Source organism: Corvus cornix, chromosome 3 (genome assembly GCF_000738735.6).
Source record: "Corvus cornix cornix isolate S_Up_H32 chromosome 3, ASM73873v5, whole genome shotgun sequence".
NCBI lineage: Eukaryota > Metazoa > Chordata > Aves > Passeriformes > Corvidae > Corvus > Corvus cornix.
In genome coordinates, this window is record NC_047056.1 from 27,410,170 (window position 1) to 27,433,064 (window position 22,895).

At 38.7% G+C, this 22,895-nt stretch overlaps 1 protein-coding gene across 3 annotated transcripts in view; it reads left to right on the plus strand.

Moving 5' to 3' along the window:
- SOCS5 (suppressor of cytokine signaling 5) overlaps positions 1-21,828 on the plus strand; it is a 34,352-nt gene extending 12,524 nt beyond the window's left edge. For 2 of the 3 annotated variants that reach the window (XM_039568518.1, XM_039568516.1), the window contains exons 2-3: positions 11,603-11,694; positions 14,076-21,828. In XM_039568518.1, coding sequence (XP_039424452.1) covers positions 14,088-15,698 — 1,611 coding nt within the window. In that variant the 5' untranslated portion in view covers positions 11,603-11,694; positions 14,076-14,087 and the 3' untranslated portion in view covers positions 15,699-21,828. Of the gene's footprint in view, positions 1-4,459; positions 9,477-10,423; positions 10,519-11,602; positions 11,695-14,075 lie in introns of those variants that run through there. The other variant, XM_039568517.1, reaches the window with a different exon arrangement.
- The last annotated feature ends 1,067 nt before the right edge of the window (positions 21,829-22,895 follow it).

Here is a 22,895-nt window from a genome sequence, read left to right on the forward strand (position 1 = left end):
ACTGTGTGCATTCTGTATGCTCAGCAGGATTTTTCTTTCAAGTACATTTCTGGACTGCAATAAGCTGTGCAGAGCATGGGAACCAGAATTGTCCCAAGTTAATTGGGGGGATTGAGTGGGGGTCCTATGGTACAAAGCCAACTGGGAAATCTCTGAGACAGCCCTGACATGTGTCAGCTCCAGAATCATGCACTGGTTCCTCCTCCTTTCCTGTCCCATCAGCTCTACAGTATCTCCAGACTCCTAGCAATGCTGGTATTTTGACCGTGACTTTGACTGTGTTAAGAATTTTTTTTCAGAGAAGTTGAGGTATCCATACTGGGCTAAAGCTTGGCCTCTTCTGTATCTGAACACATTTGTTACTTCTGGGCATAACAAGGATGTCACTCCTCACACTCGTGTAACTGTGGTTGTAGGGAGGGTGCTCAGTCACTTCACACAAGCAGAGTGTATGCATTTGGTCAGGACTGGTTGCTGTGACAGCCAAAAAAAGCTCAATGTGGTTCTTCACAGACCTTCACAGATAAAATCTCAAAAGACTACTGGGCTGATGAACCTAAAGGTATTTTTCTTTTAGGAGTTCCAAACTGGACCAAGTTCGGCTGAACTTTTTTAAGGGTAGCAGAAGATACTCCGCACAAAGGCTGCACTTCCTGAATTTATAAAATGAGGAGGTAGCTTTTTAAAGATGGCCAAAATGTAACTTTTTTTGACATTTTTCCTACAACGACTTAGACTTTGAAGAACTATTTTAGGTCACTACCCAGCCTATGAAATTCTGACCAAATCAGAAAGCAATTGAATGTGTCTGATAATGGGAAGCATTAGGTGATAGTAGTAAATAAATTATTTTTTAAAAAGGTAAAAGAAAAAAAATATTTTCAGAAGCATGTCCCTCTTACTAGGAAAAGACTTAGGGGCCAGCAAGTACACTGACTTTCTTTGCTGTTTTTGAGGTGGCTAGTTTAAACTTCAAGAAGGATGGCCTTGCCTGTTGACACAGTACAGCTGAAAGTTTTCTTTTTAAAATGCATTTCCCCTGTAGCAAAATCCATGTCAATTATGTAGCCATTTGCAGCTGTGTGAGAGAATTTTCCCTGAGTTTCACTGCTGTGCTTTCTCTGAACCAGCAGCAGAGCCCACTGTGGCAGGGTGAACTTCTCGGAAAATTGGTACCTGGTGGATCAGGTGTTTCTTTTCCATGCTCATTCAGTAGAGGAGCAAACAGACAGATTTTGCAGAAAGAATGTTCCAGTCTGGCTGCTTATCAGAACTCTTACGAAGATAAATAATTTTTCCTCAAGTCATGACAGATTTTAAATTATGTACAGGTTAATTTTGTATGTCTGTGTGCCACTGGTGCCAGTACAACCAGAAATTTGTAGCCTTGTGTACAGTCAAACATGAGGCAGTGTTCTGGGGTTTTCCTTCCCTCCCTCCCCTTACCTAAGTGGCAGATTCCTGCCAATCTGTAGCAGAAGAGTTTGAAATCTCTGAACTTGCACAACTGGTTTTAGTTATTTGGACCCTTCAACTTTATATAATGGTTCAAAGTGTGCTCAAGCTGTGACTAATCATGAGTATCTTAAGAAAATTTCTTAGTTTTCATCTATTTTTGAATCTAGAATTTGGAATTCTCATTCTTGTGATCACCATGCATGTTTTTCTTCAGGAGTTCCTGGCCACTGTGTGACAGTAGCTAGATGTGGAAACTGCCATGTCTCATAATGACGGGTTTATTATTTTCTACATCAAGAATCAAATTCTTTTTCGTCATGGAGGACAATTAAGGATCACAACTTCCTGAAATCATTTATTGAACAGGTTGTTCCTGTGTCTTGAGAATGTTTATGAAAATACCAGAAAATGTCTGGTCTTTCAAGTAGCAGTTGAACCATCTTTTTCAAAAAATAAAGATGAATATTTCTTGTATTTTTATGTTTAAAGTTTTTCCTGTTAACAGTGTTACAATTCCTGATCTGAAGGGTACAGTGTTTTTCTAGGTGGGTCTTAGTCTTGAAGCTAAATTTTTTATTTTTGCTTTACAATTATGACTTTGATTTAATCTTTCATTTAATAAAACATGCTTCTGGTTATAAGGGCAGTGTGGATTAACATTAAGGAGTGGGTTTCACAGAAATGGCTAAACCTGTATTAACACCTCACTGCTACTGGTAGACATGGTTCTTTTCCCTTTCTCTGTTTGCATAAAACTCTGGAGATTCTCCTGCCCTCATGCTATCACTGGTTTCTTCTGGCTTCTTTTTCCTAGTTGAAGTGCTGTTTGTCTGTCTGGTGCTTCCACCAATTAGCTTATGGTGAGAATGGAGGTCAGATGGGTGTTGGAACTGATGCAAAGGGATGGGAGGGAAGCAAGAATATCCCTTTTAATAGGAGCAAAACAGTGGTAGATTAGTTATCATGGACTATCTGTTATCCTTGGGGTGCCCTTTCTGTGGCTAAATTCTGTTAATGAGAATACCTGGAAAGAACTGTACTCTTCAATAGCTGCCCTCTGACAAGTTTATCACTCAGTTATCATTGATGCATGTTTGCTCAATTTTATGTGGTGCTGCAGACTCTTCCTGAATGAAATGCAGCCTCTTAAGCCATTATAATCAGAATCCCAGAATAGGTAAGGTTGGAAGGAAGGGTCTGCAGTGGGTGATCTGGTCCAACCTCCCTGCTCAGGCAGGGTAAACCATTCATACAAATGAATCTCTGCTTTCATAGGGCAAAAGAGCATTACTGCTTTTATTAGTCTCATGCAGCTGGTAATGCTGTTGTAAAGATTCATTTTGCCAGTCTGTTCCTTTGCTGCATCTTCTTGGAGCTCCTGCAGCCTGTAACTTACATTCATCCATATCAGATAGGAGCCCTTGGATACTAAGCAGCTTGCCAGTACGGAATGAGCTGGTGTGTAGGTGTTCAAGTGGTATCATAGGTTAGTGAGTTGTCTTTTTAGATAGTCTGTTTTCCTATTGATTAATAGGAATGCCCATTAGCTAGCCAGTGGATTAGTGATTCGTGACTAGGTCTTGCTGCAACAATCCTTAGTGATAACTGGAGTCAGCTTTTGGATTGGATAGATGACTTCAAAAGACAAAGCATTTATATATTTTATTTTCAGAAGAATTTAGGAGCTAACCCAATACATATATTTTTCTTAGAGAATTCTCATCCTGTGGGGGCTTACTTACTTAACATGCACAGGTGCTTCTTTGCTAGAATAAGCATTTCATTCAAATAGTTTTTATTTAACTGGTTGCTTTATGTAAAACCAAGAAGATGTAGCCACATCTTGACAATCGTGCTGTCCTATTTCATCCTACTATGCAGTAGAGTCTAGCTCCTTAAAGATAAGATAGTAGTGTAATAATCTAGTTAGCACCTCAGTTATAATGGGCTGAGGCAATTCATGCTCTTAAGAGGCAGGACCTGATTTTCTTATCAGTGATTGGTCAGTCTCTGTAATGCATGTCCTGTGCATATAGTCATAGTCTTACATTTCTGACCATGGGAAAGGTTAGATTGTTCTACTTGACTTTATGGTACACCTTGATCCTGTGTTTTGAATCATGGGCATTCATGTTTTGCATGGCACAAGGGGAAGTGTGGTGTAGGTGGGGTTTTTTGTTTGTTGGTCTTGGTTTGGTTTTGGGGTGGGGTTTTTTGATTGGGTGTTTCTGTTTGGTTTTGTTGGGTTTTTTAAAAAAACACTGAGTCATGAAGCTCATGAGTAGAGACCAAGATAGCCTCTAGATTTACTCATTAGTAGTCTTTGAATATAAATGGAGAGCAGGTATTGTAAAGGGCTGGATCCTTTGCTGTCAGGCAGAGAAACATTCCTTTGCTATTGCTAGAGCAGTAACTCTAAACACAGTAGCTTGTAATCTTGCTACGCTGAGGATTTTCCTTTTTAAATATTGCTGATGGATCATTGTATTGGTACAATGATATGGTATTAATATCATTAGCAGTTAAAGGAATGTTGCAGTCGTTTCTATGGTGTGTCCAGCCAGGAGCAGAGTGGCACACTCTGTGGCTCTCGGGGTGAGTTTGTTCTACAGATACCAGTGGTTTAACTAGCAAGCGGTTCCATTGCAATTTTTTGTTCCCCCAAGCACCATAATTTGGCATTATTGCTTATTGATGGAAATGTCTTTCATACTGAGACTATGTACAAGTGCACTTCCAAATTTCCAGGGTTTTAAGATATGGAAACGTTTGTGCTGCTCTACATTGTTAGAATTCTTGACTAGCAAGCTAAAACGCCCAAAATGTGAAACTTGGCAGAGGCATAGTCAATGTATTTGCTGAGCAATTTGCTTTGAAGAAATTTACTTCTGACTTTTTAATGTTTATACTTACACTATCTTGCACCAAAAAAAATTCTGATGTATGTTGATGTTATATATTTTATATATATCAATTTTTGTGTATGTTTATATATAATTAGACACTTGTTGGTTCAATAATACAAATTCAGCTAAACATACTAAAGGAATTTTTTTTTGTCCCTTAGTCCTAAGAAAGATCTGCCTACCTCAAGGGCTGAACCTGCAAGGCTAATGCTTTAAGTTTTTTTAACTTGAGTTTTAATAGTGTGAAAAAAATGAGGGCAGAATTTCAGAAAGCTTCATGTTCACTGGTCATGACTCTTAGCAGAGGTCAAAATATGTTTAAATTTTTAAAATTTTTCTGGAAATCCCACTTAAAATTCCACATGCATCCTACTTCTAGCTAGTTTCCAGAATGTTGGGGATTTTTAAACCTTTTTTTTTATTATTACTTTCTTTAAAGATGCACTGTAATTTGCTATGTTCATAAGTTTTTGTTGCACATGCTTTATGTGTGCAATGTACAAAATATCCAGAACAGTCTTCATTTTGATTTTCTGGCATATTAGTCCATAATTTTAAAGTTACAGTAACACCTTTAAGTGAATTTTTGGTGGCATTAGAAAACCAAAATTTCAATTCTACTGCAATTTAGTGATGGTGGTGATGTTGCAGTTGGCTGTGCTGCAGTGTGACCCTGCACAGCAAAGGCTTGGTGGGTGCTCAGTGGCAGAACTTGCAGGTACAGAACCACAAAGCACAGGTTTCCTTCAGCTGGGAAGTTGCCGAGAAATGTTTGTAATAGCTCTAACTGGGTATAGTGTAGGATAAAGTTGCCTGTGGATTGAAGTGAAAACATGAAACAGGCTAGACCTACTGGCAGCCTTCCAGCTGCTTCTCCTCCTTCTTTGCAGGGTTTATGTTCTTTTACCTTCCCCAGGCCCAGCCTGGGGAACCAGGTGCTTGCTGCCAATTAGTCTTGTCAAGACAGCCCAGAGCTTCTCTTGACAAGCCTGACTGCTGACAGCAGCTGTGGGGTAGTCTTAGGCAGGATTTTAACTCCTTGCTTGCCAAATGCTTCACAGGTTAAATCCCCTGGTCTCATTCTGCAGTTATTCAAATAGGCTTCTATTTTATGAAAGTATATTCTATACAGAAGCTGATCTAAGATTTCCAGTGATGCTGTAGTGATAGAGTTTACTTGCCAAACTTCTAGCATGAAAGAAGGTGAGTTGGGAGTTAAGTCATTATGAAGGTCACTTTTTAAGTTTATGGATGTTATTAGAACAGTCCATCTCAGGCCACCTTCTACTTGCTGTACAGCATATCTGCAGCTGGCTGACAGCCTAGGCTGTTACTCTTCTCAATTGTTATGGTTCTAGAAACTTGAACTTTTGGGTCCATTTCACTTAACTTTTAGAGAAGGGGTGCTTTATTTTATTTTTCTTGCTAATTGCATGAATAGAAATAATGCTTTTTTCTATGTGGTCACGACTGTAGATACATCACTAGAGAAAGACCAGTACAACTTCGGTTTTATCAGTTGGTAGGGGGTGGCAGGTAGCTAGTTTGTGTTGGAGAATATGATCTTTTGCTTGGTCAGGTTAAAAGGACACATGGGAAGTGGCTGAGTGCATGAGAAAAGCTCTGTGTACAGGAAGTGCCTGTAAGCTGATGGGGGGCACAGGTACAGTGGTGAGGGAGAGGTATTAGACAGGCTGTTGAGGTTTTGAAAAATGTAGTGAGAAGAAATAAAGCTGCTAAACCAGTATAAATTGATCCCAGAACAGAAGAAATGTGTTTGGAAAACAGGCCATTTGCAATTGAATGAAATGCTCTGTTTACAAAATATATTAAATTGGATGTTTTTACTGAGCTAGTCAAGGATGTGGGATGTGATTTGACTCATCTTTTCAACTTTGCTTCCAATTTCCTTTGCTTTTAGTGAGGCACAGCTATTAAGGTATGCTTTTTCTTAACTCAGAGCTCCCAAGAATTACATACAAATAACCATTGTATCACTCTTTGTATCAATTTGAGACCTATTTATATTTTAGAACTTTATACAGGAAGATATGCTTCATTAGTGTTCTTAGAAGTGGAAACAAATTCTTCTCTGCTAAGGGAGAGCTCCATAACTTTTCTCAGGGTACTTATGGCTTTTGCAGAGGTCATCAAGAGGGCTGCTGTACTTAACTTGAACACTGACTGGAACCATTTATTCTGTCCACATGAATTTTAAAAACGTGTAGTGGCAGGTTCTGTGTGAGAAGAGTTAAACATAGCAATATGCAAAACATTACACTAGGTCACACGAAGTTCTCTTGCATAGCAGGTACTTTACCTTGCTAACTTAATGCTTGTTCTTTTGTTTTTTCAAATGTTAAGGTGAAATTGACTTGCCTGCTTAGGGTGTATGGAGGTAGTTTAAAGGAAACCGCTTCCATTTAATGTTGCTTGTGTGGATTTACTTGTTACAATGAGTGGCCACCATCAGGATATTGCCTAAATGATTTGTAGGTTTCTTGACTTGGAATTAATGTGCACCATTGTCTTGAATTTGCAGTTTCTAGTGTAGAGATCTACCACTATGTGGAGTTCTTGGTAAATCTGTAGAGTGTTATTTCTGTTTTAATATCTGAAACTCATGTTTGCTCTGATTGTTGCATAATTAGAAATACTAGCTTTGTTCATGATGGTTTTGTTATTATCTACTAGACTTGTGTAAGTAGAGGGAAAGGAGTATTTAAAAAACAGTTGTCTTTAGTTTTGGTTCAGTGCCATTACTTTGTTTGTCCATTGATGGCTTGTCTGCTTCAGGGATTTTAGATTTTCTGAACAGAAGAGAAATGGGTAGAACTGTACAGTACTTTTCAATCCGGGGTGAGCACATACAGTCCCAAAATTGTCCTTCTGGAAACCCAAAGCCTAGTAAGGGGCTTGCAAGAATGTTCCCACTGTTCAAAATCTTGGAGCAGTACTTTTGAACTGAAGTTACCAATGTGTAGCTGCTTGGAAAGAAACTGGCAGAACATCAGCTGTCCAGGCTAAGACTGCTCTTTGGTCATTGTGAATTTGCACCAAGGAGGGGGAGGCGTTTACTTCTTACTCCAGGTTGGAACAATGGCAAAATATCATTATTTTACTTTGACTTGACAGTTTGCCAGCTTAAGTCCTTTAAACTCGCAGCTTTCCTTGTGTTTTAGCAGAATGCATCAAGCCAACTCAGAATTTTATTTTCGAGGTAAAGGTTTTCTTTCAGTGGCTGAACTTTCAATGCAAATGTTCAAAGCAGCATCTTGAGTAGAGTCCTAATCTCTCTCTTTGCAGCCAGAGCCCCACAGCTGGTTAATATATATAGGCTTCAAATGGAGATTTCTCTTCAAAGTAGTCATCCAAGGACTTAATAACTTCAGCAGAACTAACCCGTGCTGCTGTGGAAGGAAGCAGTCTTGCCCTGGCTGCTGCTTCCTCCCTCCTCATCTGCTCCTCCCATGTGTTAACTTGAATGTTTATAGAGAAGTCATAAACCAGATGGAGTAAATGATTGAGACTTTTTCTGAGAATTCATTTTAGTCTGGATCAGTTCCTTGAGCTGGTTGACTGAGCAGCCATATGGTGTACAGACCACCTCCTGCACCAGCACAGGTGGCCAGGAAGAGGCTGACGCCATTTCTTTTGGTTGCAGTGAGTGCTGACTTAGGCCAATTCTGTGTTGTTGGAATTGCAGCTCAGTATCCTTTACTTCTTTTCTGGCAGGTTTGAGTTTTGGTTTGGGGATTAAAACCTTCATATTCATCTTCCTACACAACTGGACTTCCAGTTTATCAAAGCCTAATAGGAAAAAAACAGTAGTACTTTATCCTAATAAGGCTTTCATGAGCACTTGAGACACTTGGCCCCTTTACCTTGTTTAGTTAAAAAAATAGCAGGTACCTTTTCCTTCCAGGCCTCTAAATCAGCTCTTTGAGCTGTCTGCAGTGAGCACATTTTTGAGTGTGTAGAAAAATGCATGGTTCCACTCGAGCCAACACATTCCTTGTTTTTCAAGAAACGTTATCTCTAGTATTATAGTAGTAGTTCATTATTTCTGGAATGTGCATTGGCAGGGAGGAAATTGCTTTGTAATCCTTGGTACTGCCCTTCCTTCCTCAAGTGCGTTACTTCAGACGTCGGGCTTTGCCAGCCTTCCTCACTTTGGATAAGGTTGAGGAGTGTTGATGGGACCAGCTCCCTCAGTGCATCCCTACAGCAGGAGCCTGTAGTGAGCACTGGCAGTGTGCAGATAGGGCAGTGACCTCTCCAGCAAGCATCCCTTAATGGAAGCAAATGTCTTTAATAAGTCTCTTGTCACTGCTAAGCAAATCATTTTAAGGACTGATACAAATAGAAGCAGAGTTTCCCTCCAGTCTTGTCCCTCTATGGTCCGTGGGGGCATGCACCAGTGTCATGGAAGGTGGCAGCTGGTTTAGCTGTGCCAGCTCCTGCTAGCATTGAACTGAACAGTGTGCAAGGAGCAGGGAGACTCCGATTTCTCTCCCTCTCCTCTTTTCCTTCTCCTGTCAAGTTACTGGGTTTTGACTTGTAAGAATTGTCTGGTTTTGTATTCCTTCAATGTTTTGACCTTGTTATCTTTCAATGTTTTGAAGCTATCATCTTACAAAAAAATCAAAACAAATCATCTTGTAGGTTTTTGTTTTTGAACCCGTTCTGTAAGGTATCATACTTTGTGCAGTGTATCATCTTTGTGAAGATGGTGCATTGTTAGGAGTTAATACTTTGAATATAATAAACCATACTGAGTAATTTTTAAATTGGGTGAATTGTGAGAGTGGATTGTGCTCTTTCAGACAGAGCACAGCCTTGACTTTGAATAGTCATCCTACGAAGTCACAGGCAGAAAACTCTAGCTAGAACTTGTAACATTTCTGGAAAGAGTGGTCTGAGTTTTCACAGTAATCTGTTAATGTGTGGTACTTTAAAACTACAAACAGGTTGTAACTGTAGCTTTATTGTGTTGCTCAAAATTTTTGTTGTCTCATCATTTGTGCACTCAGAATACTTGAAGACTACACTCCTGCAAACTTCAAGCCTTTGAATGTCTAAATTTACTGCAAATGGGAGTATAGCACTAAGGTACTACTGCTCATTGCTTCTGTAATCCCTGTAGAGTGCTTATTATCTGTTATTTTTAAGATCATTTATGCCAGTTCAAAGTAGAAATAATTTTTAGTTGAAAAGAGATTTTGTTGCGAACATCAGTAGAACTTGTATTTTTCGTAGAAAAATAATTGGGGTTTTTTTCTTAGAAAATCTACAAATGGTTGAATTCATTTTGTGGATTTTGATGGAATGAAATTGATTTCCTGTTTAGGCTAGAATAACCACTGGCGGTGCTCCTTTGTGAAACTGGGATGGCTTTAGAACCAGTTCAGAAACAATTTTTATTTTGTCAAGCTTAGTGCTGCCACAAGAAATCTGTGAAACCACACATCTGTTGCACATTGAATTAAACTAATTTAAAATCACTAGGTTGAATTTTAAATACTTTACCAGTGACTCAAGTTTTATTCTAACACAAATCTGAGATGTTTAACTGAGACAATTTGCCCAAATTCAAGAAACTGTTTTCCATTAGGGAAAGCTGGTTCCCAAAGAGACTCCCTCCTGGAGCCACCTGGCAGTTTGTCCAACAGGCCATGTCAGCTGGCTGGCAACGGTGATGTGATAGGTGGTGCATTGACTGCTTGTGTTTCTGAGCAGAACTGAGAAGAATAGTGATATATAAAGCTAATACCATTAAGCATGACACTTCAGGATAAGCACCCATGTGAGATTTTTGTATTTTTAATGAGATAAAATGGTTAGCATGCAGCCCCTTTGCCACCTGTGCCCAGTAAAACAGCATCACTGGTTTTGTTTGGAATGAAGACAGACTTCAGAGGGCTGAAGGAGCTAATGTTTCAAGTAAGGTTTAGTTTAAAGTTGGATAGCCCTTATTCTAGCAACTTTACCTTGTGTTTGTGCTGTTAAGGCCTTGCACTGAACCAGTTCTAGTAGGTTTGACTGTCTTGTGTTTGTAGGCTTGCTAGGAACATAATGCAGAACAAAAGAAATGAGAGTAAATGTTACAGTTGCAGAAGAACTGTGCTTGTGCTTTGATCTTCGTTTGGTATAAGTAAGTACTTTGTACTTGTCACTCTGTTGCTCTCTGAAAAGGTTACTTTTATGGAATCTCAATAGCAGTAGTGAGGCCTAACTTTAAAAATGTTCCAGCAATTCTAGTGCTTCCAGAGGTGAATGGAAACTGGTAATACTTGTGCTTTTCTGTCGTTGCTCTGGAGTTCCTACCTAGGTATATTAACTTTTAATATTCACCTAGTGATTGCCCAACCCTGTAGCTTTTCATTGAAGTACATATGCATCACATTTCAGTATTTTTCTTTCTGTTCTGTATGTAAAGCTTTAATGTAAGTTCCCAATGTTTTCTGTTAACTCTTATTGCTTTCCTGGGCTTGGTTCTAGCATGGAGAAGCAAATTATTCTCCTCTGTTCTGCTACTGTTAGATTTCTGACAGTGGTGTGAGCATGTTAAATCCCTCAACTCTTCTTGGATTTCCGAAAAACAATGATGATTATTTTAGGGAAGTGCTGACCTACTGTTTTAATAAAGAGCTTGTCTTGTATTCCACTTTCCCATTTTTAGAACTGTGGTTCATATTGCTCTTGCTTCACAATCATTTAACATCCTTGTGGAGAGTACAGCAGTTGCTTACCTGGAAAAGTAATATTAGAAAAGTGTGTATTTTTAGCTGCCTTTTGATTTGATGTAGCAGCTGGAAACAAGGAGGAGAGACAGTATGTGGTGATCTGACAGCACTGCCAACCACAACTTGGGAACCACTGTTTTGGACTTGAGACCAAAATGTGGAGAAACCATTTTGTAGGCCTGATTATGCCCATTGTGCCTGGCACTTCAATGATCCAGATACTGTGGCTTTGCTTTTGGTTGTCAAGAGTTTTATTTCAGAGTCCTCCCCATGACTGTACTTGACAAATGCTGTTAATGTATAAAAAAAAAGTTCTGTGAAGCTTTTTGTTTATGTTAATATGCATTAAAAACATATAATGAGCAGGCAGTTCCATGCATACATTTCAGAAATAAATAGTAAAATATCCCTTTGATGTCAGTGACTAACGGTAAATGTCTAAATGAAAAAATATTCTAACTATTAACAAAATTTCTGCTTTTCCCTTTGTAGTAATCATGTCCACAACTCAAAGAAGGAATCTAGCAAGTTCATGTTGAGGTATATTCCCAAGACAAGAAACAGTGACTCATTTGCTTTTCTGGGTAAGAAAGGTATCTTTATTCTCTTGAGTGTGACAAAAAGTACTTAACCTTTTAAATTTAACTTTTGAAAAGTACAGTCTGTCAAGCCAGTGTGGTGGGGGGTTTGTGGGTGGAGTGTTTTGTTGGTTTTTATTTTTATTTGTTCTTGAAGCTTTCTGGGCACGTGTAGAGAACTTTCCACTCGTCTAACAGTCTTAAGACATTTTAGACTAGTAGTGCAAAGGAAGAGCAATAAAGAGCAATTTCAGAATAAGAGACACTGCTGAACAGCATAGGATTGTTTGGTTAGAAATGTAATTCCAGTTCATTGAAACAAAAATGTGTACCTTTTCTAGCCTGACTTGCCAAAGGACTGGAGTTTATATAATCTCTCATTCCCAAGAATTTTAAACATCTCTCTGACTAGGAAGAGAATAAAAAACCTACAACTTGAGACAAAGGTGTAGAAGTCCACCTTATATATATTGTGTTGACAGGCTGGCAGCTAGCAAACATGTGCTCCCTCATAGTCAGCATGGATATTCTGAGACACCACAAACAGCTATGATCATTGCAATGACATGATATGTGTTGGATGCTTCCTGCAGATCTGTATGTGGCCTACTTTAGTAGTTCTGGTGCTACTAGAATTTCTCCAGCTTGATCCAGACAACTCCAGAAAGAAAAACAATTTTAAGATTTTTTTATTTTAATCAGGAAGACATTCCTTGCTCATTTGTTTACGGCCGTTACATATACACGGAACTCTGTAGCATCTTCTGTGTGTAACATTGCTCTGCAAGTGTCTCCCTCCTTAGTAACTACTTGGGTGCTGTGCAGATTGTCTGTGTTGTAGGTAACTTGTACCAGTAACCTCCAGAGACTGTGAAGGCCTGATTTCCCCCTTCTCCCCACCTCCCTCATCCACACCCAGTTCTTAAGGTCTTATTTAGTGCAGTTGGATGTAGATACTTGGCTCGTTGGGTTTGCTGGATCATCTGATGACAGAGTGAGAAAGAAAGCTTTTGTTTTCTGTTCCTATCGGTCAGGTGTTACACATTCATTCTCTTGCATGTTTCTCATGTAAGCTATGCCTCTGACTCTTGCCCACTCTCAGAGGATTCTGCTATAAGGTCGTGGGCTTACAGGTGTGCTCCTGTCTTAAGGACTTGTAGGCTGGATCACCAGAGTATTGCTTACTTGTTTATTGTCCACTTTGTCATGAGCCCCAGTGCATTCAGTGCTTCAGCTTCTTCTCCAGTTATGAACGGAAAAGAAATGCAGCAGCAGAGGAATGTTGCTTCAAAATATGTTTCCAAAGAACAGAGCCGTTTCCGTAAAGAGTTAAATTAGATGACGTATTTTAGTATTTTAAGTTTAGCACTTCTCTCAGAACTTAATTAGATCTAATTTAGCTTGGCATTGCCTGACTTTTTTTAGTACAGAATTAGCCTGTTTCTCTCTGTCCTAGGGCAGTCCTGTAATTTTGGCAGTCTTGTTCCAATTATCAAACTCAGTTTCTAAAGATGCAGTTTCAGAATACACACTGCTAATGTTTTTATCTTTTTACTGTATCTTCATGATTCACTGTCATCGTGTTTCTGCTGTGGAGCTGCTTTCTTTTTAAGTGTTCTTACTAAAGATAGAAAAGCTCCTTGGGCTCTTTCATTCTTTTATATCTTAAGTAATAAAGCCAGACCGTTGGTTGGTGGGGTTTTTTTCAGCTGTTTCATATGGCTTATATTAATGTATCAGAGACTTTATAATTCTAAAATTGTCTTTTGATGATTGTCTCATCTAATAGTGATGAATGCCTTTTTCCCCCCTAAATTTCTATTCTTGTGCTAATTCTTTTAATCTTGCGAAGTTATATCTTGGAATTTATCTGGCCTGCAGCTGGAACTTTTGCTTTTACATGGTGTATCTGGACATTTGCAGTGTACTTGCTGGATTTTACTAACTGCTCTTGTAGTTTAGAGTGACTTGAACAGTTCTTATTCAGGATTTGTTTTACTGCTGCTTATTGGAAGTTTATCAGGGAGTCATACCTTACATATGACTTAAAAATTCTTCCTAAAATGAAGAATTTTAGACTGTGTGTTTCCATCAAATATAACTATGCAGACCTACTTACGTGCCTAAAGAAAAAAGGGTGGGCCTGTTTGTAAATGAAATATTTATAATTCCCTAAACACTTTCTTCATGGTGATTTTTCTAAATATAAAAAAGGTGTGATGCATATTGCTTCCACATAACCCTACAAAGACTAGGGCACTTGTTAAAATGTATTGCATTCAGTTAATAGTCATCTTGGGTCTGTAACTTAATTGATAACTGAAGATGTATCCTCGTGTTTTTAAACTATATTTTTATTTTAATATTTCTTCTCCTCTTGAATTTAGATAACATAATCCATGGATAAAGTGGGAAAGATGTGGAACAATTTCAAATACAGGTGCCAGAATCTCTTTAGTCATGAGGGTGGAAGCCAAAATGAGAATATAGTTGTGAACTCCAGTAATTGCTCATCTGGTAAAGAGAAAGCTATCCAGATAACTGACTTGGCTCAGCAACAACCCAGCAGCCCTTTGAGAGAAAACATTGCTTTGCAATTAGGCTTAAGTCCTTCAAAGAATTCGGCAAGGCGGAACCAAAACTGTGTCACAGAAATTCCTCAGATTGTTGAAATAAGCATTGAGAAAGAGAATGATTCGTGTGTCACCACAGGAGCCAGGCTTGCTCGAAGGGACTCTTATTCTCGGCATGCTCCTTGGGGTGGGAAGAAGAAGCATTCCTGCTCTACCAAAACACAGAGCTCCTTGGATACTGAAAAAAGATTTGGTAGAACACGAAGTGGTATGCAGAGGAGGGAGAGAAGGTATGGGGTGAGCTCAGTCCATGACATGGATGCGGTATCCAGCAGGACAGTAGGCAGCCGTTCTCTGCGACAGCGTCTCCAAGATACTGTTGGGCTGTGCTTTCCCATGAGAACTTACAGCAAACAGTCCAAACCTCTATTTTCTAACAAAAGAAAGATCCATCTCTCTGAACTAATGCTTGAGAAATGCCCTTTCCCTGCAGGCTCAGATCTGGCTCAGAAGTGGCATCTGATTAAACAACACACAGCGCCTGTGAGCCCTCATTCAACTTTCTTTGACACGTTTGATCCTTCCTTGGTTTCCACAGAAGATGAAGAAGACAGGCTGAGAGAGAGACGTAGGCTTAGTATTGAAGAAGGGGTTGACCCCCCTCCCAATGCCCAAATACACACTTTTGAAGCTACAGCACAGGTAAATCCATTGTATAAACTGGGACCAAAGTTAGCCCCTGGTATGACTGAGCTGACTGGGGACAAAACCGTAACACCTCCAGGGAGCTGCGACTCCGAAGAGGACACAACAACGCTTTGCCTGCAGTCACGCCGGCAGAAGCAGCGTCAGATGTCGGGAGAGAGCCACGGCCATATCAGCAGGCAGGGGGCTTGGAAAGTGCATACTCAGATCGATTACATCCACTGCCTCGTGCCAGACTTGCTCCAGATCACAGGGAACCCGTGCTACTGGGGCGTCATGGACCGCTACGAAGCAGAAGCACTTCTGGAGGGTAAGCCCGAAGGCACTTTTTTGCTCAGGGATTCTGCGCAGGAGGACTACCTCTTCTCAGTGAGCTTCCGCCGCTACAACCGCTCGCTGCACGCACGCATTGAGCAGTGGAACCACAACTTCAGCTTTGATGCCCATGACCCCTGTGTGTTTCACTCCTCCACCGTTACAGGGCTCCTGGAACACTACAAAGACCCCAGCTCTTGCATGTTCTTTGAACCATTGCTTACTGTATCTCTGAACAGGACCTTCCCCTTTAGTCTGCAGTATATCTGCCGGGCAGTAATCTGCAGGTGCACTACGTATGATGGAATTGATGACCTTCCTCTACCCTCCATGTTGCAAGACTTTCTAAAGGAGTATCACTATAAACAAAAAGTCAGGGTGCGATGGCTGGAGCGGGAACCTATTAAAACAAAGTAAATGGAAATCAAAATAAGCTTCTGGAACATGCTTTTTTTTGTGTATTACAGTTTAACTGCAGCAAGCGCACCGACGATGTCTGGCTTTTCTGCAATGTCCTATTTAAGCTGAGTGTTAGTATCCTGTCAGATGCTGCCTGCTGTTAATCAAACTAAGTTGTGATGCCTCTTGGAAACAATAAGCAGACACAATTCTGCACGTTTTTCATTAAGGCCTAATGAAAATATTTTTGCTAATTTCTAAATACTTTGTTTCCCTTTTATAGCTGTAGTAATTGGATGAAGAAACTATGAGGCATTTCCCATGGGGCATTCATGTAATGCTAATAAAGAAAGGCTTTATCAGAAGAGCATTTTTGCTAATATTTGAAGTATTTTTTTAAAATTCTCTTCTTGAAAACTTTCCTCTACTCAAAGTAATAATTTAGCTCACAAACAGGTTTCCAAATACTAGGGAATATTTTCTTTTAATGAAGAGCAATTCATTAGAAGCAGTCCATTAAGAGTTAATGGTGCTTTGATGCTAACAGATGAATCATGCTTTTCACAGTGTATAAGGTTTCCTAACCATTAAGACTTGAATATGCCTGCTCAGTACTGTAATTCTGTTACAAACACTTGGAGATTTAAGTGGCATTGTTAGCAAAAGTAATACTGTCTGAGACAATTAAAAATACCTTCCAGTGTGAATTGCTGCTTCTGTGGCAGGACACAGAATTAGATTATTGCCATGAAACATAAGGTTGTGGGTTTTTCCAAAACAGATTTTGGTGGCCTGACTGCTAGTAACTTACAATGGAAGGTAATAGTAGCAAGAAAAAAAATGTTTAATTATTTATAAGTTGTCTGATATTTTCATGGGGAACATGACAAGTGGTTGAATTATTATAATCAGAGTACAAAATCTGACATATCCAAAACAAATGTCAGGTTTCAAAGGTACTGTTACACTTTATTTGTAAATACCTTGCCATCTGCGCTTTTAAAAATGTTTTTAAGTAATATGCACTGATGATAGTTTCAACAGATTATTTAGAAACAAGATTCTAACTTCTGTTTGCTTATTTAATTGGAGATGGAACTTAAAGTAGTTCTGTCTTAGATATTTTGCACTAAAATTTTGTTGGAATGCCCTGACCCCTGTTTAATGTTTTGTACCGATTCTGAGTGCTCCCTAGTTTCTTTACCAGCTGCTACAGTGTGTTATTTCTTACTTCTCGACGGCAGTGACCTGTGCGAGGTAGGAAACATTTTGGCTGCAAGTACAATAAACGTTATTCTTGTATGCTACACTAACCCTTCTATTGATGTATTTTTCTGCTTGCTGTGCCTTGTTCTGGCTTTTTGTGCTAATAAAGTACAGTATGTTCAGTGTTATACTTGTATATCTGCTCTGTTTTTATATATTTACATAACTTGTAGCAGTTAATTGAATTTTTAATAGGCTTTTCTTAGTATTTAGGATAGGTAATGCACAAGTACTGTGCAGTTGAGTATTAGTTGGTCAGCACACCATATTCCTGGTTTTTGTTACAGCAACTTGACAGTGTACACCATTGAATAATGTTTCTGTAGTCACTGCAAAGTAATGGACTTGTCTGCAGGCATAGAGCATTTTACAGGTTTTTGTAATGCAAAGGATAAACGTTAAGCAAAAAGTGTTCTAAAGTATTATTTATCCCCTGTAATGGTTGCTGAAGGTGTTTCAGCTTGTTATATAGGTAACTGCTAAGGTTAATATTTTGATACTCCCCACTGAGCAAGGAATGCTTATTCCTGTAAATTGACAGTACAGCAGCGACATTTGTTCACTTTTAGGCTATTTTAATAAATAGACGTACACACAAGCTGGCCAAATGTCCTGTTTTTACCAAAGAATACTGTCAATTTATGTTGGGGTATTTTTTTAGTTAAAAAAAAACAAACTCAAGAGTGGAGAGGTGCAATTTTTGTTCTATCAAATATTTATCCCAAGCTGTGATAAACCAAAGTATTTGACAACTTCATCTGAACCTAAGTAATGTACATTTATGTTGGTAGAGCCTAAAGCTTTTTACATCAATGGTGTCGTCATTATTCCTGAATTCACAATGCACCTGAAGAGGAATGATTTAAGTAATTTTGTAATGACTGGAACAGCACTACATAAAAGCTCGTACTGCGAGGGGTTAATCTGAAGCACCCAGAAAGCACTTTAAAACATGTGTTTATATGCTTGTGGAAAGTTTGTGATCCCGTTATGCATTCTTTGTAGTAGATTATCTTCTTTCATGTGTTAAAAGACTTCAACTGTTAAAATGGAACTTTGTTTAGAATATGTAAATACTAAGTTTATGTAATTATGTGTACAACTGTGCTAATGGTCCCTTTAAGTTTTGAATTGTGTGTGTGTCATTGGATATGCAACTCTTGGTTTAAAAATCTGCTCTAAGCATAAAAAGAGGAAAAAGTCACCAGCATGAAATTGCACCTAAGTGTACCTTCACTGTGTTGTTCTCGCTGTTCCCTCAGTCAGATCTGAATGCCAGACGAGTTTACTAAATTCTTGCTTTCAATATTAGTGTCATACAGTCAGCCTGCAACCAAGCTTTGTCCCAGTCTAGGGACCTGTTTTTCGTTTACACCCGTTACAGTTGCTTGTCATGAACTAGCTGTGACATTGTCAATGTGGTCAGGAATACACATTCATCTAATTTTTTATCATGTGGTGGAATCTTTGGGAAAAAAAAAATAAAAACCCCAAACCCTTATCACAGAAAGTTTGCTCTTGCATTTGTGTACATAATCTTTATGGAGAGATTTCCTCCCTTAAAACACACAAAAAAGGAATGATCTATTTCTCTACAACTTCTTTTAAAGCTCTGCTTCACTGAAATATACAGAATAATTTGCTAGTGTGGTTATGCTAAAATGAATCACTTTTTAAATTATGGTGGACTTGAGTGTTGGCTACTCCAGTTGCGGTGTATTTCTTAATGAATATATTTTCAGTTCTAAAGGCATTAAAATGCTAGTATGTGGAGAACACAAATAGTTGATTTCTGGTTTGTGTTCCACATTCTGGTTTTGTTTAGAAAATCTTACACATGTCTTAAAGAGGTGCACAAACCACAGATTTGGTTTTTTGAATTTAACAGTAGGATTCAATGTAAAAAGGTACACTTGTATTATTCCAGTCTAATTTGGTTATGTGACAGATGAGTTTTTGAGCCTCGGTCTTGTCAAGTGTTCTTTTGAGGTGATTCTCATTTCTGCAGAAAGAGCTATAGAAAGGGCTTACTCCATAGGAGGGTTCTGTGAGGAATCTCAAGATATTGTATATCCCCTGGAATTGGAGAAAGGAAAATATACTATATTTTAGTATACAGGAGGGTCTCTGAGTTTAGGATCTTTTATCAACTTTATCGGGTCTATGGTGTTTAACAATTTTAAAGGCGTAACTCTTGAAAATACTCATAAGGCAAATAGACACTTGTCTGTAATTTACTTGTCAGAATGGAACTTCTGAAGAAAATAAGTTACCAATTCATGTTTTGGATTTATGTACTTTTAGTGTGCATTTGAAGACTTGCTGCTTACAAAATGATAGCCTTTAACTCTGAAGCACAGAATTGTGAAAGGATGTGTCTGTGTATCTGTGGTGTTTGACAGTATGAAGTCAAGCCTTACAGAAGTCATTCAGATCCTTAGGTCCATATTTAACTTTAAGGTTCTGCACTACTTAGAAACAAGCAAAGATTCTGGATGTCTGTGATAAAAAACCTGATTGCTTCAGTGTCCGTGTGCAAGCCAAAATGTTTGCAGAATGCTTTAAAGCTTGTCTCTGCTGCAGAGCTGCATGTAAGACAGAAGTTGTCATTGTCAGAAGTTGCTGAATACCAGCGAGATGTCTCTGCAGGGATTATGGTTCTTTTTTTCAAAGCTATCTTGAAATACAGTATTTAATGGAAAAATATGAACTGAATCTTAGTTGATTCTTTCTAAAATAGCATTTCTCCATTTAAGACTTTTAGAATTCACATTTAAAGTTATTGAAAGCGCTTTTTGAGCCTCATTTTCCTAAACTGTTGTTGTGAAGTGAGCATGGATGTGCCTAACCTTAGTCTGCAAGTATCTGGCACATGTATATTTATATGTTAATAAGATGCTTCCAAGCATGTTTACATTCATGGTCTTTTTTGAAGCTACTGAAGTACACCAATATGGTGAGCATTAATGTATTGGAATTCTAAAAATTCTCTCCGTTTTCTGTCTGTGCATGGCATGCTTTGCAGTTAAAAAGACTATTTTATTTGTGTCTTCACCTGCACTTATATATTATGACCAGTTGATGGGTATGTTTTTTCCTGCTATTGTCACACTTGCCTAAACAGTTGCCTTCGGACTGTGACCAAAAGAGATTTTTCATACCTGTTTATTTTTAAATAGAAATCCAATCAGTTGGCTTTAAAAGTATTAATTCCTGTGGAGCGTCATCTAACACTGCTAATTGCTCTCCCTTTTTGCAGTATTAATGTACAGAGAATCATTTAGCTTGACCATGAGTTGTATCTGCTGAATGTAGTTGACTTAAAATGTCTGAATTTTAAGCACTTTTTTTTATTGAAAGTGCTCATGATGAGGGCTTTGAAAAGAAAAAGGTTTGATGTTTTTATGTCAAGATACCTAAAGTGAATGTTTTGCAATGAGATAAGGATCTCTTGAAGATGCTTTTTAGAAGTTTTCCCCTGTCACTGTGTCTTAAATCAAGACTCTTTAAAAAAGAAAAAAACAAAACCCAAACAATCTCTTGATGACTAAAACCTTACAATCATTTAAAAACTGAAAAGAAATCTGGTGCTTTTACTTAATTTGCTTGCATGTTGCCAGACTGATTTAAGAATAGTTGCTTCAAGAAGCAAATTAAATCTGTTATTTCAATGAAGCATTGCCATTTATTATTTTATAAAATATTCCATTTACAAAAACTGTCTACCAACAGGATGTTAACCTGATACTGTATTTATTGTTATCAAGGTAACTATTGTGTGTATGCTTTTCGAGCTGAGTAAGTGTTCACTTTGTAAATTTGCATTAAGGCTACAGCTGTTACCAGCGAGGTTCCCTAGGGCCAACACAATGAATTTATGAGCTGAAGCTCCTGGTGCTTGACCCTTTTGTGTCTTCAGTAGGAAAAAAAAGTGTGTAGCTCTGTGCGATACAGCTCGTGTTACAAATTTCCATGTTAAGCACACTGCTACGCTGACAAGCAGAAACATATCTGAACTTGCTTGTCTGGAGTAAAGCAACCTCTCTGACTTCTCAGCAGGAGCTGTAACTTGGTGGCACGTTGGCAAAGAGGAAGCAGAAGTAGGTTTTGCTCTTCACTGAGCTGCTGTTAAACTGAACACGGGGTGTGCTTCCTGTGCGATAAGGTATCTGAACTCCTTAGAGCCCTGAGAATTTTAATGGTGTTTGGAAGATGCAGAAGCACTTGGCTGCTTTGTCACTTCTTGCTTTTCGTACTTGTAGTTTTGCAAAAGCTTGAAGAGGTATATTTACTAAAATTGAACCTATGTAGTTACCAACTGTAGAAGCACTGCTTTGTAACATCTTTACAGAGACAGCAAATTCCTACACAATTATGTTTCAACTGTTTTGGGGAAATGAATAATGACACTGTGGGCACAAATTAATTCAGATTGCACTATAAACTTTCTTACCAGAAGCCTTCATTCTTACAAAGAACTATGCGATCCCTGCACAGAAACTGTAGCTTTGGTGGTGCGCTCTTTGGTAGATGTCCAAAACAGCAGCATCCGGACGGTCCCTGGACCTTTTCTGACATTCCAGCTGACGGGGCCTGGCAGGCCCGCTGGGCACTCGAGGAGTTGGCTGGCAAGCACGCCATGCCAAGCGTCACCCGATGCCAGCACCCTGTATAACTGTGCTGCTTTAGGTCTCCCCAGCTTAGGTGGTTTTTAACCCGCTGCAGCTTAAGTGTTTCTCCACCCTGCCTAATTCGTCTTTGTTATTTGGTTGCCAAACTGTCTTGCATCTTAATAGAGTAAGAAAATCATGTGATTTATGGCTACCCAACCAGTGTATGAAGTAATAGATGGCTCTGTCTTAATAAACGGGGTGTAAACTGCCATATTGTTTTCTTTTTATATTTGTTTTGGGAGCAAAAAGTTGTGGGTTCAATGAGTTTATTTTAAGTCCCTACTGTAAATGCATAGTTTTACAAATATTTAGTTGCACGTGTCAAAAATGAGAAGTAGTTAAATCAAAGTAATCAGTAACTGATGTTTGTTAGAGTCCATTTCTGTTTCATCTAAAATGCTTGAGTGAAGAGATCCACAGACTGATAGTTACTGTCTTCAGAAGCTTTATCGCTCTCTGAAGTTTAGCGAGTTTTCACTTAAATCTCAAGTGTTTTTCTCTCTAGCTGTGGGCTAAGGACATATTTTTGTGACATAAACATGTCTTCTAGAACACAGCCCCCATGGGCACAAACTAAGGAACAGATGTCAATGTCATCCTGTGAGCTTGGAAGGGTTTCTCCTCTGTGCCTGATGGGAGCTGCTCCGAAAGCAAATTAGTGCAAACCCTAAAGCTAATTATGAAAAGTGAGCAAAATGCTGCTGGTGAGGAGTTGGAGCAGGGCACAGCAACAGCCGTGTGACAAGCTGAAGAAGTGTCGTGGGCTGCTCTGTAGAACTATTTTGGGCTTCTTAATTTGTTAATTATATATTTTCTAGACCACTGCTCCTAAAAATACATTTAGTCTAGGCTCCATTGGAGTATTTATATCTCATCATTGGTGAACTAATAGAAAACTGAAACCCTGAAAACAAACCAAGTGGTTTTGGCTGTTTTATATGGAGATTGCCCTTGCAGTTTTTAGCTTCGTTGGAACATTCGGAAGCCTATGTGTCTTAAACTCACCTGAAATAACTCACCTGAAATAAATCCATAATTGATTAAGAAATGAAAGTTATGGAAATTGATTTTCCTGTTGTAGTGGTGGGTTTGAAATATTAGGCTCTAATTCTGTAAAACTTACGGCAGATATCCTAATATTATATTAAGTATTTTATGTGTTTAGCTAAGGAAAATGCAGGCACAACAATACTTAAAAAGGGTTTCAAAACACCAGGTGATCTGAAGCTAAAATTCCTAAATTAGAATCAGTATCTTCTGCATCACTTTCCTAGGG